Source organism: Oreochromis niloticus, linkage group LG8 (assembly GCF_001858045.2).
Source record: "Oreochromis niloticus isolate F11D_XX linkage group LG8, O_niloticus_UMD_NMBU, whole genome shotgun sequence".
In the NCBI taxonomy this organism is placed as follows: domain Eukaryota; kingdom Metazoa; phylum Chordata; class Actinopteri; order Cichliformes; family Cichlidae; genus Oreochromis; species Oreochromis niloticus.
This window is the reverse complement of record NC_031973.2, coordinates 5,251,766-5,273,797: the sequence shown is the minus strand read 5'-3', so window position 1 is coordinate 5,273,797 and position 22,032 is coordinate 5,251,766. Positions and strand designations below refer to the sequence as shown.

The 22,032-nt window shown below is 40.0% G+C and overlaps 3 protein-coding genes across 4 annotated transcripts; 2 read left to right on the top strand and 1 right to left on the bottom strand.

The window, feature by feature from the left end:
• Window positions 1–4,096: 4,096 nt before the first annotated feature.
• Window positions 4,097–10,540, top strand: msl1b (MSL complex subunit 1b). Of its 2 annotated transcripts, none has more exons than XM_003448720.5 (9): window positions 4,097–4,455; window positions 4,979–5,650; window positions 5,756–5,952; window positions 6,287–6,600; window positions 6,747–6,811; window positions 6,912–6,979; window positions 7,480–7,604; window positions 7,698–7,770; window positions 8,823–10,540. In XM_003448720.5, the coding sequence occupies exons 2-9, from the start codon at window positions 5,054–5,056 to the stop codon at window positions 8,911–8,913; spliced, it is 1,530 nt and encodes a 509-aa protein (XP_003448768.1). In that variant the 5' UTR covers window positions 4,097–4,455; window positions 4,979–5,053; the 3' UTR covers window positions 8,914–10,540. The 2 variants fall into 2 exon arrangements, with proteins under 2 accessions (XP_003448768.1, XP_005453803.1); XM_005453746.4 differs by having other exon boundaries at window positions 6,287–6,642.
• A 1,556-nt stretch (window positions 10,541–12,096) lies between these two features.
• chmp2a (charged multivesicular body protein 2A) lies at window positions 12,097–16,243 on the bottom strand. Its single transcript, XM_003448644.5, has 6 exons — window positions 16,084–16,243; window positions 14,695–14,862; window positions 14,433–14,612; window positions 14,193–14,323; window positions 13,052–13,113; window positions 12,097–12,972 (listed from the first exon to the last, which is right to left on the bottom strand). Exons 2-6 carry the CDS (start codon window positions 14,860–14,862, stop codon window positions 12,851–12,853), a joined length of 663 nt encoding a protein of 220 aa, XP_003448692.1. The 5' UTR covers window positions 16,084–16,243; the 3' UTR covers window positions 12,097–12,850.
• Window positions 16,244–16,992: 749 nt separating this feature from the next.
• On the top strand, window positions 16,993–18,874 carry mrm1 (mitochondrial rRNA methyltransferase 1 homolog (S. cerevisiae)). Its single transcript, XM_005453745.4, has one exon. It carries the CDS (start codon window positions 17,175–17,177, stop codon window positions 18,312–18,314), a length of 1,140 nt encoding a protein of 379 aa, XP_005453802.1. The 5' UTR covers window positions 16,993–17,174; the 3' UTR covers window positions 18,315–18,874.
• The last annotated feature ends 3,158 nt before the right edge of the window (window positions 18,875–22,032 follow it).

The following is a 22,032-nucleotide window of genomic DNA, read 5'->3' as shown; positions in this document are numbered from 1 at the left end:
TGCTTTTAATCTGGTGCTTCATTCACTGACTCACTTGGTTTTCTTCTGCCTTTGGCTGAGCAGGAACTTGATAAAGTTTTTCTGCACCATTGAATCCATGATTTTGCTGAATTCGCTGGCGATGGTGGACTCAGCGTACCTCTTCCTCAGGTCCTGCTCGTCTTCGCTGTGAGGCAACAAAGACACAAAAATCATATTATTTCTTTGACCCTCTTATTCCCTCTCCTCACACTCAATACGTGTAGCTGTCAGGTCCTGTCATATCTTAAAGACCTAATAGAAGAAATTTTGGTATCAATCCGATACCAAGTAAATACAGAGTCAGTATTGCTGATACCAGTACCAATACTTTTAACCTATAAAGGCAGCCTTTTTAGGGGAGAGCAGTGTGCCATAATTTATTAAATAAATCATCATCAATTTTTATTTCAATTTTAATTTTAAAGGCCACTATAATTTTTACTTTTCACAACAATTAGTTAATCCCACAAAAACACCTTTCTGCTTGTCATGTACTTTGAAGCTGTTTTTTTAGAGACCTGTAAATCTGCCTGTCTCTAAATCCCTTTGGGTCACCTTCTGTTGTTTAGGTGTGCTGTAGGGTATAAATAAAATAGTCGCGACAGTGAACACAAAAAGGTTCAGACATTTGTCATAATGCGCAGTGAAACAAAGTGTCGATCCTCTCGTGCTAGTATCAGTTCAATACCAGTACTAGCAGTGGTATGGATACCATCGATATTTGGATCGATCTGCCCACCTCTTATAATCCAAACAGAGCTCTTCCCTCTCAGACTGCTGGCTCACTTGTGGTTCCCTGAGTTTCTAAAATCATCTAAACTATTAACCATCGCTGCTTTTAAGACTAGAAATATCCTTTTGATACTTACGTTTAACTTATACCTAGAGATGGATCACATGACTGTGCTTCTGTAGCCGCAGGCTGCTGGAGGACTTCCTGTGATCCACTGAGTGTTTCTTCTCCACTCCCAGCATTTCACTCCCCTTCCATTTATGTCATGACTGTGTATCATTAACGTCTATCTTTGTCTGCTGTAGTTTATGTTTTATCCTCACTGTGCTCTACTTTTTCTACCACCCCACCAACTACCGACGTGTATATATCATCATTCCCACTGCACTTTATGTACTTATAAAAAATCTCAGTGATATGTCTTCTAGTGTATTTTACTCTATATGTATATACAACCATTTGTGCTTAGTAGAAACATACTTATTTTTTCTAATATATCTGCAATTTACTTCCTGATCCTTCTGCTGCTCAATCAAGTGAATTTCCCCAGTTTGGGATACACATTCTTCCTCCCCAGTGTCACCAAGCTCTGCTCACAGGGGATCGCCTGCTTTTCCTCTAATATTGCAGGATCTTTGTCTCACAATATTTTGCCCCTCGAGGTGACGTTTGTTATTGTTATATTTTTTGGTTATTTGTTCAACCTTTTGATTGATAAAGTTAAAGAAAATGATGAAAAGATTCCAGACGTGTAATTCTATCTGACCAAGAGTCAAATCCTCACATCCAAGAAGGAGAAGATTTTCCTTTGGCACATTTGCTTAATAAGCGGCTCAACTAATCATAAAAATTGTAGTTTTAACCAATTAGCCATTTAACTTGTCCACATCAGCCACATTATTACAGTGTACTGTATTATAGCAGCAGAATATGGACCCTGATAGCTTCCTTGTCATATGATTGTTGGGTTTTCTCAGTTTTCCTTGTATTATTGCGAGGTTTTTACCTTACAATACAAAGCACCTTGAGGAAACTGTTTGTGTGATTTCACACTATATAAATAAAACTGAACTGAATTTAATTGAATTATCAAAGATATAATAAAATGTGATATAAAGTACTTATTATTATGTATTTAAGGAGTCACGCTATTATAAATTGTGTTGACCATCTGGGGGGAAAATAGTCAGATAAGCACACGGAGGAAAGTTTGGAAGCCGTTTAAATAATTATATTAAATTCAAGCTCATTATGCAGATAAAGGGACTTCCTGCTGCACTGAGGCAAGGTTTCCAATCTTTTGTGATTGAAGTACCCCCCACAGTAACCCATTTCTACCCCACACTGTCATGTTCAGACTGTATTCATTAACATTTTTAACCCACAAGTCAATTAAAAGTATAAATTCCAATTTAAGGTGTTTTTTTTTTTATCAGAATATTTTCTAACATTTAAGATTTGTCTTCACAGCTGTGACCTGCCATGCACTATATTGTGATAAATAATGTATAAGTGTAAATGTATAAGTCTTTACATTTATTTTCCTCCGCAAACACAAATATATATGAATATTTTTACACAATGATATTTTTTTTCTTTTATTAATCCCAACTTTTACATTTTAAGTCAAGCTAAATATGAGTTTTGCTGTATCTGAACCTCACTCTCCTACAGTCTACAGTTCACCCCAAAGTTTAATTTATAAGCATTCAATGTTATAAAATTCTCTTAAATTAAATATATAAAATACATGCAAGTAAAAAAGTTTTAGAATCATTGGGATTTTGAGCAGCTTTGTCTAATAAATGTTGCTGTTAAATCCGATTATCACTCAGTATGTTCAGGGGAAACAAGCATGTAAAGCATACAGTGAGACTTACGCCATCTCTTCTGGTTTTGCATGCAGGGCTCCCAGCAGGCAGATGATCAGAAGTTTGAACAACAAAGCCTTCATGATGACCTGAAAGCAAAAACAGAGCTTGTTAGAGGAAGGTCCACACTTAGTTCAACAACTTTAAACAAGCTGGAGGAAAGGTGAGCATAATCTGCAGCTCAAACCAAGTGTGTGAGCAGTTACATGAAATCCATTCAAGTATATTTTCTCACCTTTGAATAAAACGTCTTTAAAGCAGGCAGAGGGGAAAACTTTCGGAGAAATTTGTAGACTGCTTACTACGATGTGTTGCTTTCAGAAAATGGGCGTTTATATAGTTTCCACTGAGATAATATGAGCCAAAGCCACAAAAACAGTTTAGTTCCACCACATTAAGTCATTAATGAAACACATACACACACAGGTGACTACTGATAAAGAGAGATGTAATAAACTTTAAATGGGAATTCATTTTACTTTCCTAAAAACTTGGCAACCAACAGAAAATGCATGGGCCATTAAACTAATGAAAAAGTGACAATGTGAAAATTAAAGCTTGTTGAAAATACGCTGAAGATGTTTGACTCATGCTTATCGTAAAATGAGAAACCTCTGCTCTATGACACTTTCTCTAAAGTAATGACACCTACTGCTCGGTTTCATTTAAATTTTGTTTCTATAACGCCAAATCACAAGAACAGTTGCCTCGAGGTGCTTTATATTGTAAGGTAAAGATGCTACAATAATACAGAGCAAACAGAAAAAAACACAAAAATCACACCATTTCCTGTGAGCGAGCGCTTTGGTAACAGTGGGAAGGAAAAACTCCCCTTTAACAGGAAGAAACCTCCAGCAGAATGAGGCTCAGGAAAGAGGCAGCCAACTAGTGCGACCGGTTAAGGGTGAGGGGAGGAAGACAGGACAAAGAAACGCTGTGGAAGAGAGCCAGAGATTAATAATAACTAATGCAGAGTGGTGTAAAAGCTGAATTGTGTAGGTAATCATGTGGGTCAAAAACTCAGGCTTCAGAGTACTCTGAAAGCTCTGTTTTAGACAGTTTTTTCTACTCTTTGCTCTGTATGATGTCTGTTTGCAAAAAGCAGCCTATCTGCTGACAGGAATTTCTTATTTATTATACATATTTGAAACTCGAAGTAATAACCATCTGTTAGAAACAATTTTAAAAATGGTGTTCAACTGTAATCTATATTCATTTTTAAATGTACATTTAAAATGAATTATCTATTATTTTTTTAGTTTTTAACAAAAGACAGTTCTCATGTAAGTCCTTAAAGAACATAGTATAGTGTTTCTATCAGCTCAAATTTGAAAAATAGACGTCCAACCACGGACGTAACACGTTGACCTCTTACGTGACACCAACGTAACACTAGAACACGCCCCTTCAGTCGTTGTTTCCGGTTGCTTCACTCGGTTGCATTTTTTAAATATCCAGGGGGGACGTTTCAGGCAGTTCTAAAGGGAGTAGTTACTCTTTGACTAAACGCACTTCCAAATAATACAGACTTGCCATCTATAACGACTTACTTAAAAATGTTTAACAATGGTCTCGAAATGTCGCCATTTCATTATCTAATGTTGGTTTAATGCGTGTAAAGCGTCGTTGTGCTTTCTCGCGCCCCCTACTGGTGCCCTTCCGATAGAAACATCCAAAACATAAGAAATGGCCATCCAACAAATTACGCATGCGCAGTAGTCAGCGCTTTAAAACAAGTCTTGAGGAGGGAACGTGAAGACAGTTGCAGGTGGACTTGAATAATAGTCGATGTAAGCTGAAAACGCATACAAGCGTGTTGGTAAAAAGCAGGTACGTGTGAATTATGAATATCACAATGCGTACGTTACACCCGGCTCTCTGCGGGCGCGCGGTTTGTCCGTTTAACTAACCGGCTAGCGTTAGCCACCTAGCTAGCTGTTATTGTTTTTTCGTGATTCCGCGAGAACCAAAATGGAGGAGATGGCTGATGCCAGTATCCTACACAGCCACTCCCGAGTCCTTGTTTGAAGCCTGTACACTGAAATGTCGACCCAGGTGCATTATTTATGGGTCAAATTCCCATCAAACGCACGAGTTTGTTACCAAATCAGCGCGTCTGTGTTTGCACTGCTGTGCTAGTATAGCTTAGCTTCAGTTTTCAAACCCGGCGAGCATTTTTTTAAAAAAACATGTGCCCCAAAATCATACACAGTTTAACCGTGTAGTCCTCTTTGATTTGTCCAAGCGTTACAAGCCCGTGTATGTTTTTTACCCCAAGCTTAAAGACTGTGTACTCTATGAAATAAACACACAGGAGGAGCCAGACGGATGAATTTGTCCTTTGTTTTTGCAGGACAGTAGCTTCGAGTTCACATGTGAAGTTGCTGCTAGTTGAATCTCAGGATGAAAAGTCGTCGTTGTGTTCGCCATGACTCTGAGGTCCACGCTGTATCCAAACACGCGATTCAGGCAGCACGCTGATGCCGGGGTCGTCACCATTAGCCCCGTGAACCTCAAGAGGGAGTCCTGCGACTTTGTTATAGATGTTCAAGACGTGCAGAGGGGCGAGATCCCAATCAAATCAAAGGACTTAGACCAGAATTACATGACAAGCAAGGTTGCCCTCGCTGCCACTGTTGCGCAGGTAGTTCAAGGAGACACTAAACCTGTGGGGATATTGTCCCCTGTCAGACCAATGGGGGGTGAGGGAACCCCGGTGAAAGGTAAACCCCTCTCTGTTGACAATATGGAAAACCCTCAGATGGCTGTGAACAATAACTCAAAGGATGCCGGTGCTGATGAAAGTGCGAAAGGGGTTGTACCTGGAGTGCTTGGCACCGCATCCATCGAACTCTCGTCTGAGGGTAAGTGGAGGAACATCAGGAAGACCCCTGCCAACCCTCACACACAAGCCAACTGCCTCCGACAGATTCTCCTCCTCCAGCTGGACCTCATTGAACAACAGCAACAACAGCTCCAGTCCAAGGACAAGGAAATAGATGAGCTCAAAGCAGACAAAGAGACAGTACGTTAAAGTTTTGGCCAGTCTTAATGTGTTTTCTGTCACTTTTTCCTTCTTTATGCTAGAAACGTTGCTTTTTTCCACACTCATGTCTTCCTCCTTTTGCAGCTGCTTGCACGTATTGAGCGAATGGAGCGCCGCCTCCAGCTCACAAGGAAGGACCCACCCCGCGATAAGCGCCTTTTCCAGCCGTTGGAGCCGTGGACCCCTGACAAAGAGGACATGTGGGATCAGGAGCTCGAGAGTCAACAGCCTGACCCAGCCACGTCACTCCCCTTCAGTCGGGGTGGCAAAGGTCAAAAAAGGTACAATAAACGCCAGCAGAGGCAGCATAAGTGTTTGCTCTTGTTCCACATAATAAAGTAAAAAAAAAAATGTTCTGTATAATTTGGTCTGTTCAGACTTTGTCTACGTTATTAAAGGAAAATGAGGTGATATTTTTTTGCATACGAAAGACCAAAAAGATTTTAACCGTCCTCCAAAGGGAAACTGTCATTATTTATTTCCTAAATGTCCAGAAATAATGGAGAAATGGAATTGATACTGTTAGATAAGATGCCGCAGACTTGTTGCCTGAACTGTATGTAGACCACTTGCATTTCCAAAGGCCAATTTCCATTTTATGTCTTTCACTCTTAGGAAATCTTGCTTTGGTGATACAAAAGTGCAAAAATCTCGAGGTAAAAGTGCCAAGTTGAGCCCGCAGAAGCCAGAAATCGAGCCTGGCTCTCCTAATCAGAGAGAGCTACGGAGCACGGAAACCCCAGAGAAGCATGTTCCCGCGAGGGCAGAAAGGGACGGTTTGCTCCCTTGCAAAGAGGAGGCTGAACTGAGCTGCCAGATAGAGGATCTCCCCTTCATGTCGACGACAGAGATGTATCTGTGTTGCTGGAACCAACCTCCTCTGTCCCCCCTGCGTGAGACTTCCCCGAAAAAGGAGGAAGAGGTGGCCAGTGAGTGGACTCCTCATGTAGTACATGATATGCTGATTGTTTGTAAGCCTAACCTATATCCCACCTTCAATCACTTTATCCTTCAAAATGTCCTGAACAAAATATCTATGAATAAACTCTTCTCCCTGCTTCTGTTCACCTCCTAGTCCCATCTTGGAGGGAAAATATAATAGAGCCGCTGAATGAAGACTCCTCCTTTAACCCCCCTGAGGTGAGAGATGCATCTGAAAAGAAACTTGTACCTCCTAAAATGATCTCACATCAGATCCAAATGAGTTTTTAACTCACAATTCACTTCTGTTCCCCTCAAGCCGCTAGACGACAGCGTGTTTTTGAAACGTCACTCAAAGCTCGAGTTGGATGAGAAGAGGAGGAAAAGGTACCGGTGGCTGACTTGGTTTAAAATTTTTAAGAAATACATTTCAGTTCTTGAGTGTTGAGCGGTATGGGTGCTGGAGTAAACTGCAACAACCTGTATTGGATAAATTTTATCTAAATTTTGATTATTAAATAATTTAATTATTGATTATTAGTTTTGATGAGGAGCATTTTCGGAAACTTGGTGTAAACTGAGCCCTGGGTTTAAATATTAAAGACCTGAGTATCAATAAACATCATTGAGGTCTGTTCTGCTCTCATTGTTGAAGAATGCCAAAGTATCCCCCACCCCATTTTAATGAATGAAAGCTGAAGGTGTGATATTATCAGCGATGTCGAGCTTTTAATGCTTATATAAATCAAATTAAATAATGACAATCTGCATACCAAAATATTGATTTTTTTGGGGGGGGGGGGGGGGCATAATTGAGCAGCCCCACTACCACCTGTCTCTCACTCTTTACTTTTCCTGTCATGTAAACGAATCCTGCGTGTTTCTAGATGGGATATCCAGCGAATTAGAGAGCAGCGCATGTTCCAGCGTCTGCAGCAGCGCATGAACAGGAAGAAAATTGTCCAGGAGACCGAGCCGGAGTTGTCGTCCTTCTATCCCGACACCGAAGATGGTACATCTGCATTATTCAGTATTAGAGCAGTGTCATTCTTAAATCAAACCAGGAGATTTTCATTCTTAATTTTAATTCTTAATTCTCTTCCAGTTGAAAGTATAGTGATCACTCCCTTCTTGCCTGTGGTTGCATTTGGTCGGCCTCTGCCTAAACTTTCACAACAGTAAGTTAGAGGTCTTTTGTTTTGGGTTTTTCCTTTATGAATATACAAAATGTTAATAATATCGGTGGATTCTCTTTAAATATGGCCAAAGTTTCCAATAATAAGCTCAGCATATGTACAAGTGCTCTCTGTGAGGTTAAAGCTCGGGCACTACTTTTTCTTTTCCTGCTTTTGGTTCTGTGTCAGTAGGACCATAGATCCTTAATATGTGTGAGCACAGCAGCCCCACTCAACTGCTGTTCAACTCGCCTGTTTGGCTCACGTGGTAACAGAAATTTGTCTCTAACTGAACAAACATCATAGCTAAAATCTTTGTGTAGTCTGAGTTTCATTTAAGACAAAACATCAAATGAAGTGAAGGCCATTTTCACAGTCCACCTCTTCCCCTGCTGTATTTCTTCTGTAATTTATTGCAGGCCTCATTTAAAGTCGGGATAAAATTATTTAGATGGAACCTAATGCAGTCCATATTTTTTATTCTTGGACTCTATTACAGTAGCTTTGATGATTAACAGATACATATCCTTATTTATCTTATACTGGGCCTTGGTGCAGCCTGTCAGTTTGAAACAAGTTCCCTTTGAAACAGGTTAAATAATTATTAAAAACAAAACAAACAAACTATATGAAAATATAATTTATTTCTTTAAAGCTGCTAAAGGACACCACTTACACCACTCCACTGAAAAATGAACAGACACAGAAGGTTTAATATTATTATTCAGTGATCATATGTTGATAAGGCCATTAATCATCTGTTTTATGTGCAATTCACTCACATATCTCATCTTTTCAACATTTAGTTTCTAATAAATACTGCAGTTTTACCACTATATTGTCTGGCCTTCGTAAACAAAAAGTTTGAAGTTTTGGTATACGCCGATGCTTTTATAAGAACCTGAAGCTGTTTTTAATATTAGCATCTGCCATTGTAACTGTGTGTGTAGCATATATATGATATAAAATGAGAAAAAGCAGCAGGGGCATTCCAGTTATTTTCACTCGTCTTCACTCTTGAACTGAAGGTTGACTGTCCGTCGTTTTCCCTCCAGGAACTTTGAGCTGCCTTGGCTGGACGACCGCAGCCGGTGCCGCATTGAGGTTCCCAAGAAACACACGCCTCACCGGACCTGCAGGAAGTGAAGCCCTTAAAAAACAGCAGCAGTGGTGGGAGAAGATGATGATGATGATGCTCCACACCCAGATTAAAAAAAGAAAACAAAAAAATTTGCGGGTGTGGCAGGGAGTCGCGTCACTAGTCACTGTGTGTAACTGTCACTGTTGCTTTTGCTCTCCAGAGTTTTGGAAAAGGATGGGCGATAGCTGCAGGGCAGGGTGTCCTTGATGTTTTCGGTCTCTTAAAAGAGAGGCTGAGCCCTCCATGCCAGAAGATTACAGCCCTCAACTCAGCAGCTGTTCATAATTACACATTTACCAAGAGTTACATGCATGTCCTGATACTTTTTTGGTGGATCTGCACCACAGACATAAAAAAGACCCGTAGACTTAATCAAACAGATGTGGTGTTTCTGTCGTGTTATATGGGTCGGTAGTATTAAGGGACAAGCTGAGGGGCTCTAATCTTTGTGCATACGTGTAGAGGGAACGATTTAAAGCCACTTTGACTGAAAATAGAGCTTCGCGAGCAATGCGGCCGCATCCTTTTCGCTTTGGGTTGTGTCACTGCGCCTGTTCTCCCCGCATCAATGTCGTGCTGTGTATTGCCTATATCGTTCGCACACGACTGCATTAAGATTTTATCGATGTTAGGTGTGATTATTGGGAGTTTTGAGCCAGCATGATTTCATATATATGCATACATATATATATATATATATATATATAAAAGAATCGAGCCAATCCAGTGTAAGGTGAAAAATGTAAACAATCAGCTGATTGGGTTTGAGAACAAAGGCACGGGAAATTATTCGTTTGGTAAACTTGGCGTCGAATCCAGTGACCTGTCCCCTTTTTTTGGTTTTGTTTTTTAATTTTCTTTTGTTTCTGTTAGTTCCTTTTTTATGTGAGATGCATGGACTCTATTTAGCTGTTTCCAAATAATAAAAAATAAAAAGGTATTAGCATGGCTTCGCCCCAAAATGGAGAATAATCTCTGCTCATTGGGCTACAAAAATACTGTCTTGAAAGCATGACCTGTGGCCGCTCAGTTCGGCCGATCCAATAATAAAGTGCAGATTTTTGATCTTGAATTTTCTCTTTTGTTTCCAATATTTAAAAAAAAAAAAACAACAACAAAAAAACGGTTGCGTCCAGTAAATATACGATTTAGGTGTACGCATCAGACTCCTGACGTTCACAGGAGCGGTTTTAGAAAATGAAGCTTTCTAGCTGTAGTTTGTGTGCGCTCTTTAACACGCCGCCAGTTAATCTCTCCCTCTGCGAGTTAATCTCAGTCATAGTCGCAGTGTTTGGTTTCTGGAGGTTTTCCTCTTCGCTGCGTTCACTCAGCCTCTTCTACATTTGATGCAACAGCTTTCTGCAGCTTCAATACTTTCAGCTGCTCAGTGTGCGCCTGCACATGCGGCACATTCTGGAAATACAAAGTCAGTTTTTGTTTTGTTTTGTTTTTCCTGTTGTTTTTCTGTACATAGCTTTCAGAAACAAATGTACATAAAACATCGCTGTTATTTTTTTATTATTTAATGTTGGAAGTGTTGAGTACATCAATATCGTTCTATGATTGTAAGTTGACAAATTGACAGTTTTGAAAGTAAAACATTTTTTTGGAATAAAATGAATATGTCTATCATATGTGGATGTGGTTATTTGATAGGGATGAAGTGGGTACAAATGTACACTAGGAGGTTGTTTATGAAAAATACATAAAGCTATTTTTTCTAAACATAGCACAAAGACTTTAGATTTAACTGTGTACAACTTCAGCCTCATCTCCTTCATCTGTGCCTATGATCCTGATGACTGGAGCAGAGAGGAGGTATAACTGGAAAATTTCCAGGTGTTAACAGGTCATTAACAAGCTCTTCCCATGTAGTTTTGGGCTGTTCGTTTTCATGATCGTCCCACCCCTGGCTGGTCGTTTTACTGCACCAGCAGTGTGGAATCATTGTCATGCTTACAAATGAAGCTGTTCTAGATATTGCATGGATCAAAAAATGACCGTACCTTTCTTAATTCCATCAATTTTCACAAGATCTATAACGCCACTGTCTGAAATTCATCCCCAAACCACCAGAGCCTCCACCGTGTTTCAGAGATGACTGTAGACTCACAGTTGTACCTCACTCTGGACTAAAACTTCAGATATTTAAAATCGCTCTGTAAGATGACCTGCTGATTTTGAGCCCAGTTCTTGTGTAATCTGCCTTTACTCCCTTGGAGTAGATGGATCAACTGAAGGGTCAGATTCATCTCTCAGGTCCGGTGTCAGGTGCATTTTTCCCTTTATCTGCTAGATATTTTTAGGCCTTCCACTTCATCTTTTGTGCGCCACTGGTCCACTTTCCTCATTTTTCTTACAGACACGCTGCACACCATACCCAGATATGCCAGGTTTTCAGCTGGTAGCTCTTTGGGAATCACCTTGTTGGTATAAAATTTTATATCACTCAAACTGTTGTTTCTGGCACTTTGTAGATTCAGCTAAAGAAATGGGAGCAAAGTCTTTGATCTTATGACTGCTAGTAACAAAGTACCTAAATATACAATTTAAAACCGGTTCTTTGTTGTGTGTTTTGTGTAAACACTGAATCAGGAGACTTTTTTTATGCTTGCATGGTTCATAGGTCAGTGTTAAGTGGGTGAACAAAGGAAGAAACATTCCTCTGCATTTGATCAGGTACAAGGACTGGATGGAAAATGAGTGAAAAAGCAGCCAATGTCCAAAGAAAAACTTTAAAAGACATTGAGAAAGTCCTGGAGAACTTGTGCCGAAGAACACTTGAAAAAATACGGGCAATCACCAGTGCTGCCTCTCAATGTCCCAGCAGACACAACTATAGTATCAGTTTCAAAATCCTACATTGCCTTGTTCTCAAGTTATCACATTCATATGATTTTCAGAAAGCTTAATCTGTCCTTGCCATCAAGGTCCAAACTCGTCCAAGATTTGTAGCAGATGCGCCTGTGGTATCAATTTGAAAATCCTAAATTCCTTCTCGAGTTATCGCCTTCACAAATTAAGGTGTCCCAGTAGGCTGACGCACATACCCCATCAGCCTTTTATGGCTGAAATACATATAAAGAAATGATGGGTGGCTCAAGACTTCAGACTTCTTCTCAGTTCTCTAAACTAACTGCACATATTCATAGAATCTGCTAAAAATAACACTCTCATCACACAGCCAGTTATTTAAATCTGGAAAAAATGTTTATTGAATAGAGAAAAAAAAACAGGACAGTTTGTCAAAAATAAACACCACTGACTCTTTATTAACATTTTGGTGAAATAAATCTTGAGTGCCAAGTCAGCTGACCTCACCTTTCTTTCCAAATATAATCTGTAAAATCTGTGAACGTAGCTGGAAAAGATGCCGATATTTCAACTTCCTGCACAGCATCTTCAGGTAAACCCTGACAAACTGCAGATTCCATCTAATGAACAATCAAAAAAGGCTACAAGTGTATTATTATTATGATTATGGTGATACAAACACCAAAACAGCCTCATGTACAAAAAAAAAAAAAAAAAGAAAAACTTCACATCACTCATATAAAATGTCATTTTCTGTGATATTACCAGCTTTCGTTTGGATTTCCTTAAACATTTTTATAATTAGTGTTAATTTAATTTGTGAAAACGTCATGCCTGGAGGAGTTAGTATTTACAGACTGTGACATAAAGTCAGCTTGTGTCATTTGGCGAAGTCGTAAATGAGGCAACAATTTGCCAAACCTATGAAGGATAATGACCCTTTTGCTTTTTTTTTGGGATAAAATACATATTACACATAATGAGAAAACACCTCAAACAGAAAGCCATACACCTTTGTCATAGACCCCAGTTCTGCTGCAACAAACCAGCGTACCGCTGGCTCTACTTCCAATAGAATCTAGACACAGAGATTCGAGTATGTTTGTATTAAAGGCTTCGCCACAGCGCTCAATCTCTCCGAAGGTTATTCAGACGCTCCTCCAGGTCTGCGTCTGCGTCGGCCAGGGCCGCCTGAGGCTCCGCCTTCTTCCCTCCTGCCACCGACAGGCTTCCGCCAGTGCTCGGCAGGGCTAAAATAAACACGGGGCGTTAAAAGAAAATATCCAGAGAGTCAAAGAAAAAAAAACGTAAAAGGGTTTTTTTTCTTACTTGACAGTTCATCGGACAGGTTCAGACCCAGCTCGTCCAGCACTTGGGACACAATGGCATCGCTGTGTAGGAAGCACAGACATGGAGGGTAAATCAGGAAGTCTGCCAGTCGTACTGATATTGGGTGCCAGATAAACTTCTTCTTTAAATGATTTTAAAGAAGACTGTTTAATAAATCATCTAATCAAATCAAAGGACAGCAGGGCCACCAGAAAGGGTATCTCACTACTGTCAATAAAGGTGTAAAAAAAAAACAAAAAAAAAAAATTAAAAAAAAAAAACTTTTTGTTTTTAAATAATAGAATAAAAGAGTGCTCTAGATCTCAAACACACCGATCTGTGATCACATTTAGCTCATATTTGTCTTTTTGCTGTAAGTGTGTTCTATTGTATATCTGTAAGTTTTGTTTCATGCTACCTGTCGGGGCGGGCACTACGGATGTAAATTAGCAGCTAAATTGCTTATTGTAGCTTAATTTTTTACTCAGCTGTGAAAGATGATGGGAAATATGATGAAATTAAAAGATGTAAAGGTTCTACTTCCACATAATTTATCTTATACTTTGATTTAAATGCTGTACTATACTGCTGTTGATATACTAGCACTCTTCTTTTAAACTGTCTATTCCAAATGATATTGTCCAATATTACACATCTCTCGTATTTTATTAGTTTCATTTTTAATGTTTTAAAAATTTAAGAAAGATCACAACTACAGGAGCTTCCTGGCCTTGGAAATCCATGGTCAGGAAGCTCCTGGCACACAGTTTATGTGCTGATGTTAATGCTAGAGGAAGTTTGGAGCTCTACAGTTATGAACTCAGCAGAACGTTGGCAACCTCTAGAACCGCTCTGCAGCTTTATTTTTTGGTTGAGTTGCTATGGTTCCTAAACATTTCCACTTTGCAATAATACCACTCACAGCTGACTTGGTGCCATGCTAGTGTCCTATTACAGTACCACGCTGGAATTCATTGAGCTCTTTGTTTCACAAACATTTTTAAAAATAAATCACATGCCTGGGTGATTGATTTATACACCTGTGGCATTGAGACTGAAAACACCTGAGATCCAAGATTAAGAGACTGAGCAGCTCAGTACTTTGGTCTGATCCTCTTCCGACGCGCTGAGAATCCCTCACCTCTCCTCCTCGTCATCCTCGTCTCCCATGGCATCATCGATGGCGTCGTTCATCATCTCTTCCTTCATGTCCATGATTTCACTCTGTCGCTCAAACTCCATCATGATCTTTTGGATCTGAGGCAGTTTCAGCTGTGGGGATGGGATGAATAAATGAGAGTCTGTCAGCACGTGGAGCAGGGTGCATTACTATTTTTTTTAAAAGCTGGATCACAGAATGTTTGCTGGTTATCAGACGGACCTGTCTGTTCATGGTGGCCATGGCTTTGGTGACGCCTTTCATCGCCTGTGCCATACTGTTGTTTGACTTCAGCGTCTGTATCTTCAGGCTGACTGCCTGAATGTTGGCTTTCATCATGATGAACTTCTTAACGTAGCGCCTAGTGCGCACTAAATCTTTGGCCATGATCTTGACGGCGTCCTGCAAAGATCGAAACGATAAAATCACTGTGAACATTCTTCCGGTACAAACGAACCTCTGCTCACGAGCCCCACGGCCTCACCATTTGTCCCTGTTTGGCCATTTTCTTTATGTCAGCGATGATCTTCTTCTCCTGCTGCTCCAGCTTCATTCGCTCCCGGTCCAGTTCTCGCATGGCTCGGTTGAGTGCCCGCTGATTCTGCCTCAGCATCTCCTCCGGAGTCTTCCTCCTTCCAAACAGGAAATCCATCTGGATGCGGATATAAGCAGAGGATCCAATTTGGTCAAACAAATATCAGTTATGGCTCTTTTTTTATTTTTATTTTTTATTCCTGTGGTCCTCTGGGATCAGTAGCCATATGATGTGGCGATTCAGTAAGAAACAACAGGAACCATTAAAAGTACCCTCTACCTTCAGTTATAAAGTGAGATTAATCTATCTATCTATAGGTTATCTAATATGCCAGTGCCTTTAAATCTTTTTTCTCTGGTTGAAAGTGAACCATTATTCGGTTAATCAATCACTTGATCAACAGTTAACAGTCTTCCACAAAACAAAAAATGTCAAGGATTTCCCTTTTTCTCTGATGATCTTCACTGTCACACATGGAGTTAAAATAAATGAATGTGGGTCAAGGTAACAAAAACAGGTGACAAAAACAAAAGATTAATAAAAATTTTAAATTAGAAGTGAAAAAAAAAAAGATTAAAATGGGAAAAAATAAAAGTAACTAAAATTTTAATAAACGCAAACTGAAATTACAGGAAAATATGGACAATGGAGTCTGTAGCCAGGTGAGGCTTTGTTCCACATTTCCTGAGACCTGAGATGACCACATGACTATGAATCAGCTCCCTTCACAAACTCCTGTGTTTATATTGTGGTGTCTATTTTGATCACCAGTCCCCCCACCCCACCCCCAAGTAAATATATAAATAATTAAAATTAAAAATACTAAAACTTACACCAATAACAGTGGACATTAATGGTTATTTTTAGCCTTAAATACCAGACATCATATCCTGACTCAAACCTGAGCCTGTGCTCACTCCATCGGCTTTCAAACACATTATTAATTATTAAAATCGCTTTTCATCATTACTGTGTCAATAAATTGATAAATGAATGCCTGACATTTGGTCATTTGGACATTTGGTGGATGTGAGAATGCGAGGAGGGGGGTTTCCATTTGAACTTCTCTGCCTTCCGTACAAATAAAACCCACACTCTAAACCAACTTACAGCGACATTTTCTACACATATAAACGTGTTTCTAAAGCCGTCTCAGGCTGTCATGAGCCCCTGTTTACTGGACGGTTACTCAGCAGTCAGTTATGTGACCAAAGGCCTGAAGTCTAAATCCAGCCTTGTTTAGCTCGGTTGTTCTCCCCTTGGATCTCTACCTCTGGCAGGGCGACAAAAACCAAAAGGTAACCCCACCACAGCGTGAGGCCGGTGGTTAAATCTTACCGTGTGCGGCGGAGACGGGGGTCCAGACGGCGAATACGACGGGAAGAGGCGTCAGCTCCGACTTCTGCTCGAAACAAATTTAAACGATTATTTGTTTTCTTTCCTACGCTTCCGTGTTGCTAGACTTTTACTTCCCGGAAATTACGCCATCGCGCACACCCAGGCAGACGTCAGTTTTACCATGGCGTCACATTTGTCACGTGCCTACAATCGACACCGAAAAAGACAGACAGACATTTCAAAATAAAAGCCAGAGAACTCTTTTATACAGTGATAGTTTTTCACCATTTATAATCAAATTATTCTTTATAAACATAAATGTTCTGCTCAATAGCATTTTATGTCGAATATTAAAAATATTAAACGTTATTCAGTTACATACCATTCTATTTGTTAAGCTATTGTTATTTATTTTTTTGCGTTTAACTTAATTCTTAACAAAGGAAGCTGTAACAAGCTGTAACAAAGAAATCTTACAGCTATACAGGGCTGTGAAAAAGCTATTGGCCCCACCCTAATTCTTTCTTTTTGATTTTTGTCTTTTTTAAAATATTTGTCACAGTTGGGAAATTGGGAAATAGAACATATAGAAAAATATACTGATTAAAATTAAAGCAAAGCAAAAGTGCAATAACGATAAAATTATATAAATAAAACCAAATAGATAATACAACAGAAAAGTAATTAAATAACAGTTTAACCATAGAAATAGACATTTAATGACCCGTACGAAAATGAAACTAAATATTACAACAGCAACAAAAGTACATGTCAGACTTGACCCCGTAAGAAAACTGTTATTTATGCGAAATGTATTATTTTAATTCCATACACTTGCAGCTTTGGGTGACGCCTGTCATCAGACTAGCAGTCTAAGGCTTTTATTTTGTAGGGTAAATGACTCCACGTCAGGTCATAATATCCGCTGCTTGCTGAGACTGGATTGCACATGTGCGTAAAGGCTACAAGCATGTGTGCTGAGATAGGAAGTTGGTTCTTTAACTCCTTGTGACAGATTATCAGTGAAGGTCTCTGACACATCTGTGGATTGATGGACTTCTCGGGAAGCTGCGGCTGCTCCTTGTATAAATATGGCTGGATTCATTGCAAATCAGCACAGGTTGCGGCTTGTATTGAACAGAAGATTTAACGCACCTTTATCAGCCTCCCAGGTTGCCTTTTACCACGTAACAGCTTCACACCTGAGCCCAAAGGACAGCAAGGTCAGCCCTGTAGCGAGGGGGCGCTCCAGAGTCCAGCACAAGCCTGCAGAAGGGCAGGAGCATGAGGGGTCAACTCAGAGAAAAGTGTTTAAAAGTGAGATCTCACTGCTGCAGAAGCAGATGAGGGGAGATGACTTCAGAGTGTCACCTGAACTCAGGAAACTGTGCTTGGAAGATTTCCCTGCAGAGAGGGAGAGGCAGGTGAAGCAGAAACCTGCACCTGAGGCCAAATCTAAGGACTGCGAGGTTGTTTTTGGCGTTGCTCCCTGCTTCTTGGCTCTCACTCAGGGAAGGAGGAGGGTCCGTAAGCTGTTTGTAAAAGACGGCGAGGCCTCTCACAGGGCGTCTGTGTTGAAGGTGTGCGAGGAGGCTCATCTGCGAGGAGTTCGAGTCCATCGGGTCAGCAGGAAGGAGCTGGACAAGATGTCCAATGGGGGAGTCCATCAGGGAGTGTGCCTGCTTGCCAGTCCCCTGAGCTACCTCACCGAGGACTCTGCACCCAGCAGGAAAGATGCCCCTCTGTGGCTCGTTCTGGAGAGAATCCAGGACCCCATGAACCTCGGTGCCATCCTGCGCTCTGCTTATTTCCTCGGGGTGGACAGAGTCGCCAGCAGTCTTCGCTACACCTGCCCGCTGTCTCCAGTGGTCAGCAAGGCGAGCTCGGGCATTATGGAGGTGATGGGGGTGTATGGATATGAAAACCTTGCAGAGATGTTGAAGCTGAAGATGGAGCAGGGCTGGCAGGTGGTTGGCACAGTGGGACAGGAAGCAGAAGTGTCTCAGATGCCCATCACCAAGTGTTCAGACTTTAAAATGACCAAACCCACGTTGCTGCTGATGGGAGGAGAGGGAGAAGGACTCTCCAAGGAGCTGCTCTCCACGTGTCAGACACTTCTCACCATCCCAGCGGGCAGGGAGCTGGTGCCTGGCATCGAGTCTCTCAACGTTTCTGTAGCCACAGGCATCCTGCTGCACTCTTTGCTGTCCTCCAGGAGCTCGACCACATGACAGCCACCTCAAATATCCTCCCAAATGAAGATGCAAGGTCACTGACAACACAACCAACCAAAGGAATAAATATTTCAGTGTAATCTTGAGTACAAATTCACAGAAGACCAAACCAGAGCCCTCATACTCTTCTCTGCTGTTGTGTCTAAAAACTACTATTCCTCAGCTGAAAACGGGCCTGAGTAGCATTTGCTGAAAACAAAAAACACAACCCACCTGTTTCAAGAAGTTACATAGCCTTTAAAATAAATACACATTATTTATTTATTGCCTATTTTCAAGATTGATATTGTCAGTGGAAACCAACAGGCTCTGAGCCGAGTCTTACAGATCTGCTCGATGTCTCAAAGTGATTGTTTCCTGGGATTTGTTGACTATGTATTTTCTCTGCTATCTGTTATTTGGCATTGATGTTATTTGATACTTGTTACTTGATATCAATATTTTAAGTCATCTTACTGTGTAATTTGTATCTTCGTACAGCACTTTGGCCAACACTACTGTTGTAATTAAATGTGCTATATAAATAAACTAAACATAGGTAAATGTCCACATTTTCAGACCTTATCCATGTGTGTTTTGATTCAGTATCGGAGTACAGGAGTACGTCCTGGTCGCCCAGCGTCAGGACTGTGTAGTGTCTATTAGTTTTATGTCTTTTGCTCACATTTTAAGGTAGGCTTCAATATACTCAAACATGGATTTGGGTAGGCCAAAGTTTTAAGGTGCAAAATGTCCTCCACATCACATGAAGTATTGTCAGTTTGAGGAACTTTTGATTGCACAACTGAAGCATGAGGACCAAGCGTGACAGCTACACTTTTACTGTGTTTTGCTCCACACAAGGTTTCTTTTATCCCCCTCACAAATGTTGCTGTACTTCTCACAGACCTTTGGTTGTGTGATGATACAGTAAATCTAATTGATTGTGATTTTCTGCTTTTGCAAAAAGCCTCTTCCAGAGGCTTGGATGTTTGAGGGTTTAATGGTTCGGCTGTACCTTCCTGGACAGAGACCTCTGATGTTGTTCCCAGAGACTGTTGGAGCCATGATTCCAGCTCCTGTTACCAGTGGGATGCTTTGATTTTACCTTCCAGTTGTTCCTTAAGCCACTGGGAATTCTTGGTTACCTCATACCCCTTCTTTCTAATGCTACTCTCAGCTGCTATTTCCAAATCTATCACAGTTGCTGTCGTCTGCTCCTTTTCAATAACTGCTATCTCTTATTGGTTGGCCAGCAGCTGCTTGTGTATCCCACAAGATTCTCATCCACCTCAGAGGTGTCTCCCATCGCAACAGATAGGCTCCAACCCCTACCGGCTACCTTAGGTTGGATAAGTGGCTAAGGGAATGGATGGATGGATTGATATTTTTTGGGACTATTCCTCCAAAAATGTGCATATATACAAGTGTCAGCATATAACTTACAGTTAAAGCCAACTGATTTCATATTTCTCTTTATCTGCTGTCTTTTTTCTTCGCCTTACACATTATTTATTGTACACATGTTGACCCTTGACTAAAGAAAAGAAACACCTGTGGAATAAGTGACACCATAATGACTCATGTGCATTTACTGCCCCAGTACACCATGACAATGAGTAGGCATGCACAGTAGGAGGACCTCCTCTAAGTGGAATGCAGCCCTGATTAATAAACCAGTGCTTTTCCTGCTAAGACATGCTGACTGTCCGCTGAGGAAAGAAGACTGCGGAACAAAACCTTGTCCAAAGGTTTTGTTCACAAACCTTTGGACAAGGTTTGTGAACATATGATCACAGCAGCGGGGAATTTATCAGTCACAAGACCATCAGTGACGTGCAGCACTGATACTGGCTGATAAGGTGTCGATCACATCTGCTGCTTTAGTTTATCTCGGAGGCATGAATGAGGGTGACGTCAGAGCTCCGTGCAAGCTCGTCAGGTTCTTCCTCACCAAACTGTAAAACTATTTACTGAAGCCAGGGGCAAATGCACAGTTTTTATTGGTTGTCAGGTTGTAAGTTGATAGTTTTGCTCATCTCCTGTGACAGGCGTGTTCTCATGAGGGGTGTCTTCTTCTTTACTGTCAGGAAAAACAAGCAGTTCTTACACTTCTAAGAATCCTAAAAATAAAGAAAAGACAGTAGGGGATGTCTACATACTTTTGGTCATGTTACTGAGATAAGATCTCCATTCACAACACATGATTTAAAAACACTTTTCTTTTTTTTGTAGAAACTGAAAACTTAAAGTGACATTGAAAAAGTAATTAAAAAAATAAAAGGTTTGTGGAAATCTACTAATTTTTTTGTTTTAACCTTTATAACTAAAACTGCAAATACAAACCAACTTTCATTATCTAGCAAAAAAAAAAAAAAAAAAAAAAAATTGCATTTGAAGAGAATATAATGAAAGCCAGAACAAAACAGATACATAAAAGTTAATTTTTCATATTCTGACTGCTGTAACACAGTAATTTCGTAGATTTTTGTATAAATAAAGTATTTTTTATTATTATTTTAATATAACGGCTTTCATATCAGTTACACACATCAGTGATTTACTCAGGAGGTTCGACTTGTGCCTAGATTATACTTTTCATCAGGTGGTAATTAAATCCCTTTCGGGTTGTGTCAGGAAGAGTGTCTGGTGTAAAATATCTGTCATAACCGCCACATGGAATGACCTGCTGTTGTAGCTCCTTTTAAATAAGGATCAAGGGCGGATCTAGAGAAATTGTCTCAGGGTGGCATGAGGGTGGCATGGAAATCAGATGGGGTGGCAAAATCAAAGCTTTTTTTAAAAAAAAAACAAAAAACAAAACAAAACACATATGCAGGTTTTACATATGGTTAAAATGATTCAAATGCAGTAAGTATACACATGTTATGTAGCCCACATAGTTAAACATTCAGTTACATAAAACATCACTTCAGTTTAACTTTTTGGAAAAAAAAAAATATTACACTGTCATGAACAAAAATTCAAACCTAATTTTTCATGATTTGTTGGGTTAACCCTCTGAGGTCCAAAATATAATTGGCCATTTTTGACTACTTTTGATTTTACATTTGTATTTCACCTTTAAATTGTTTTATTTTATTTTTACCTTGCCTTGCTTGGCATCATTCTTTTCAGCACAACCTCACGTGTCTGAATTTAGTTATTTTTTCATTAAGATACTGTATTAACACAACTGATCTGAAATCACACAAAAAACATAAAATCCTAGTCGTATTTTTTTTTACTGTAAAAACCACAAACATGTTCAGTAAATTATTTTCCCAACTTCGAATGCAAATATAAATTGTACATTTTGAAAACTTATGCATGCATTTTGTAAACAATAAAGTTATATACAACTATTTATCTAAAAATGCAGCGAACACATCGGGTGTTTGTTTTTTAAATTTTGTACAGCCATTTAAAAATACTATTATAACTAAAACGAGAGAACAATCAGGTGTCACAATAAAATGTCCCACAAATTATTTTTGCCAGTACAAAGACAGAGGAGAAAACCACAGGGATAAACCCTGCAGGCCTAAAAACAGGTGTTGTTTCACTTCTCTGGTTTTCCACCTGGAGACAGTTTACATTGCACACTAACTATACCCTAACTCTAATATCTACAAAAAATCTACCCCCCCCCCCCGTTTCTCAAAGCTCTTTCTCTCTCTCTCTCACTCTCACTCCCTCGCTCTGTCTCGCTGCCATCACTATGAGAGTGTCCAAA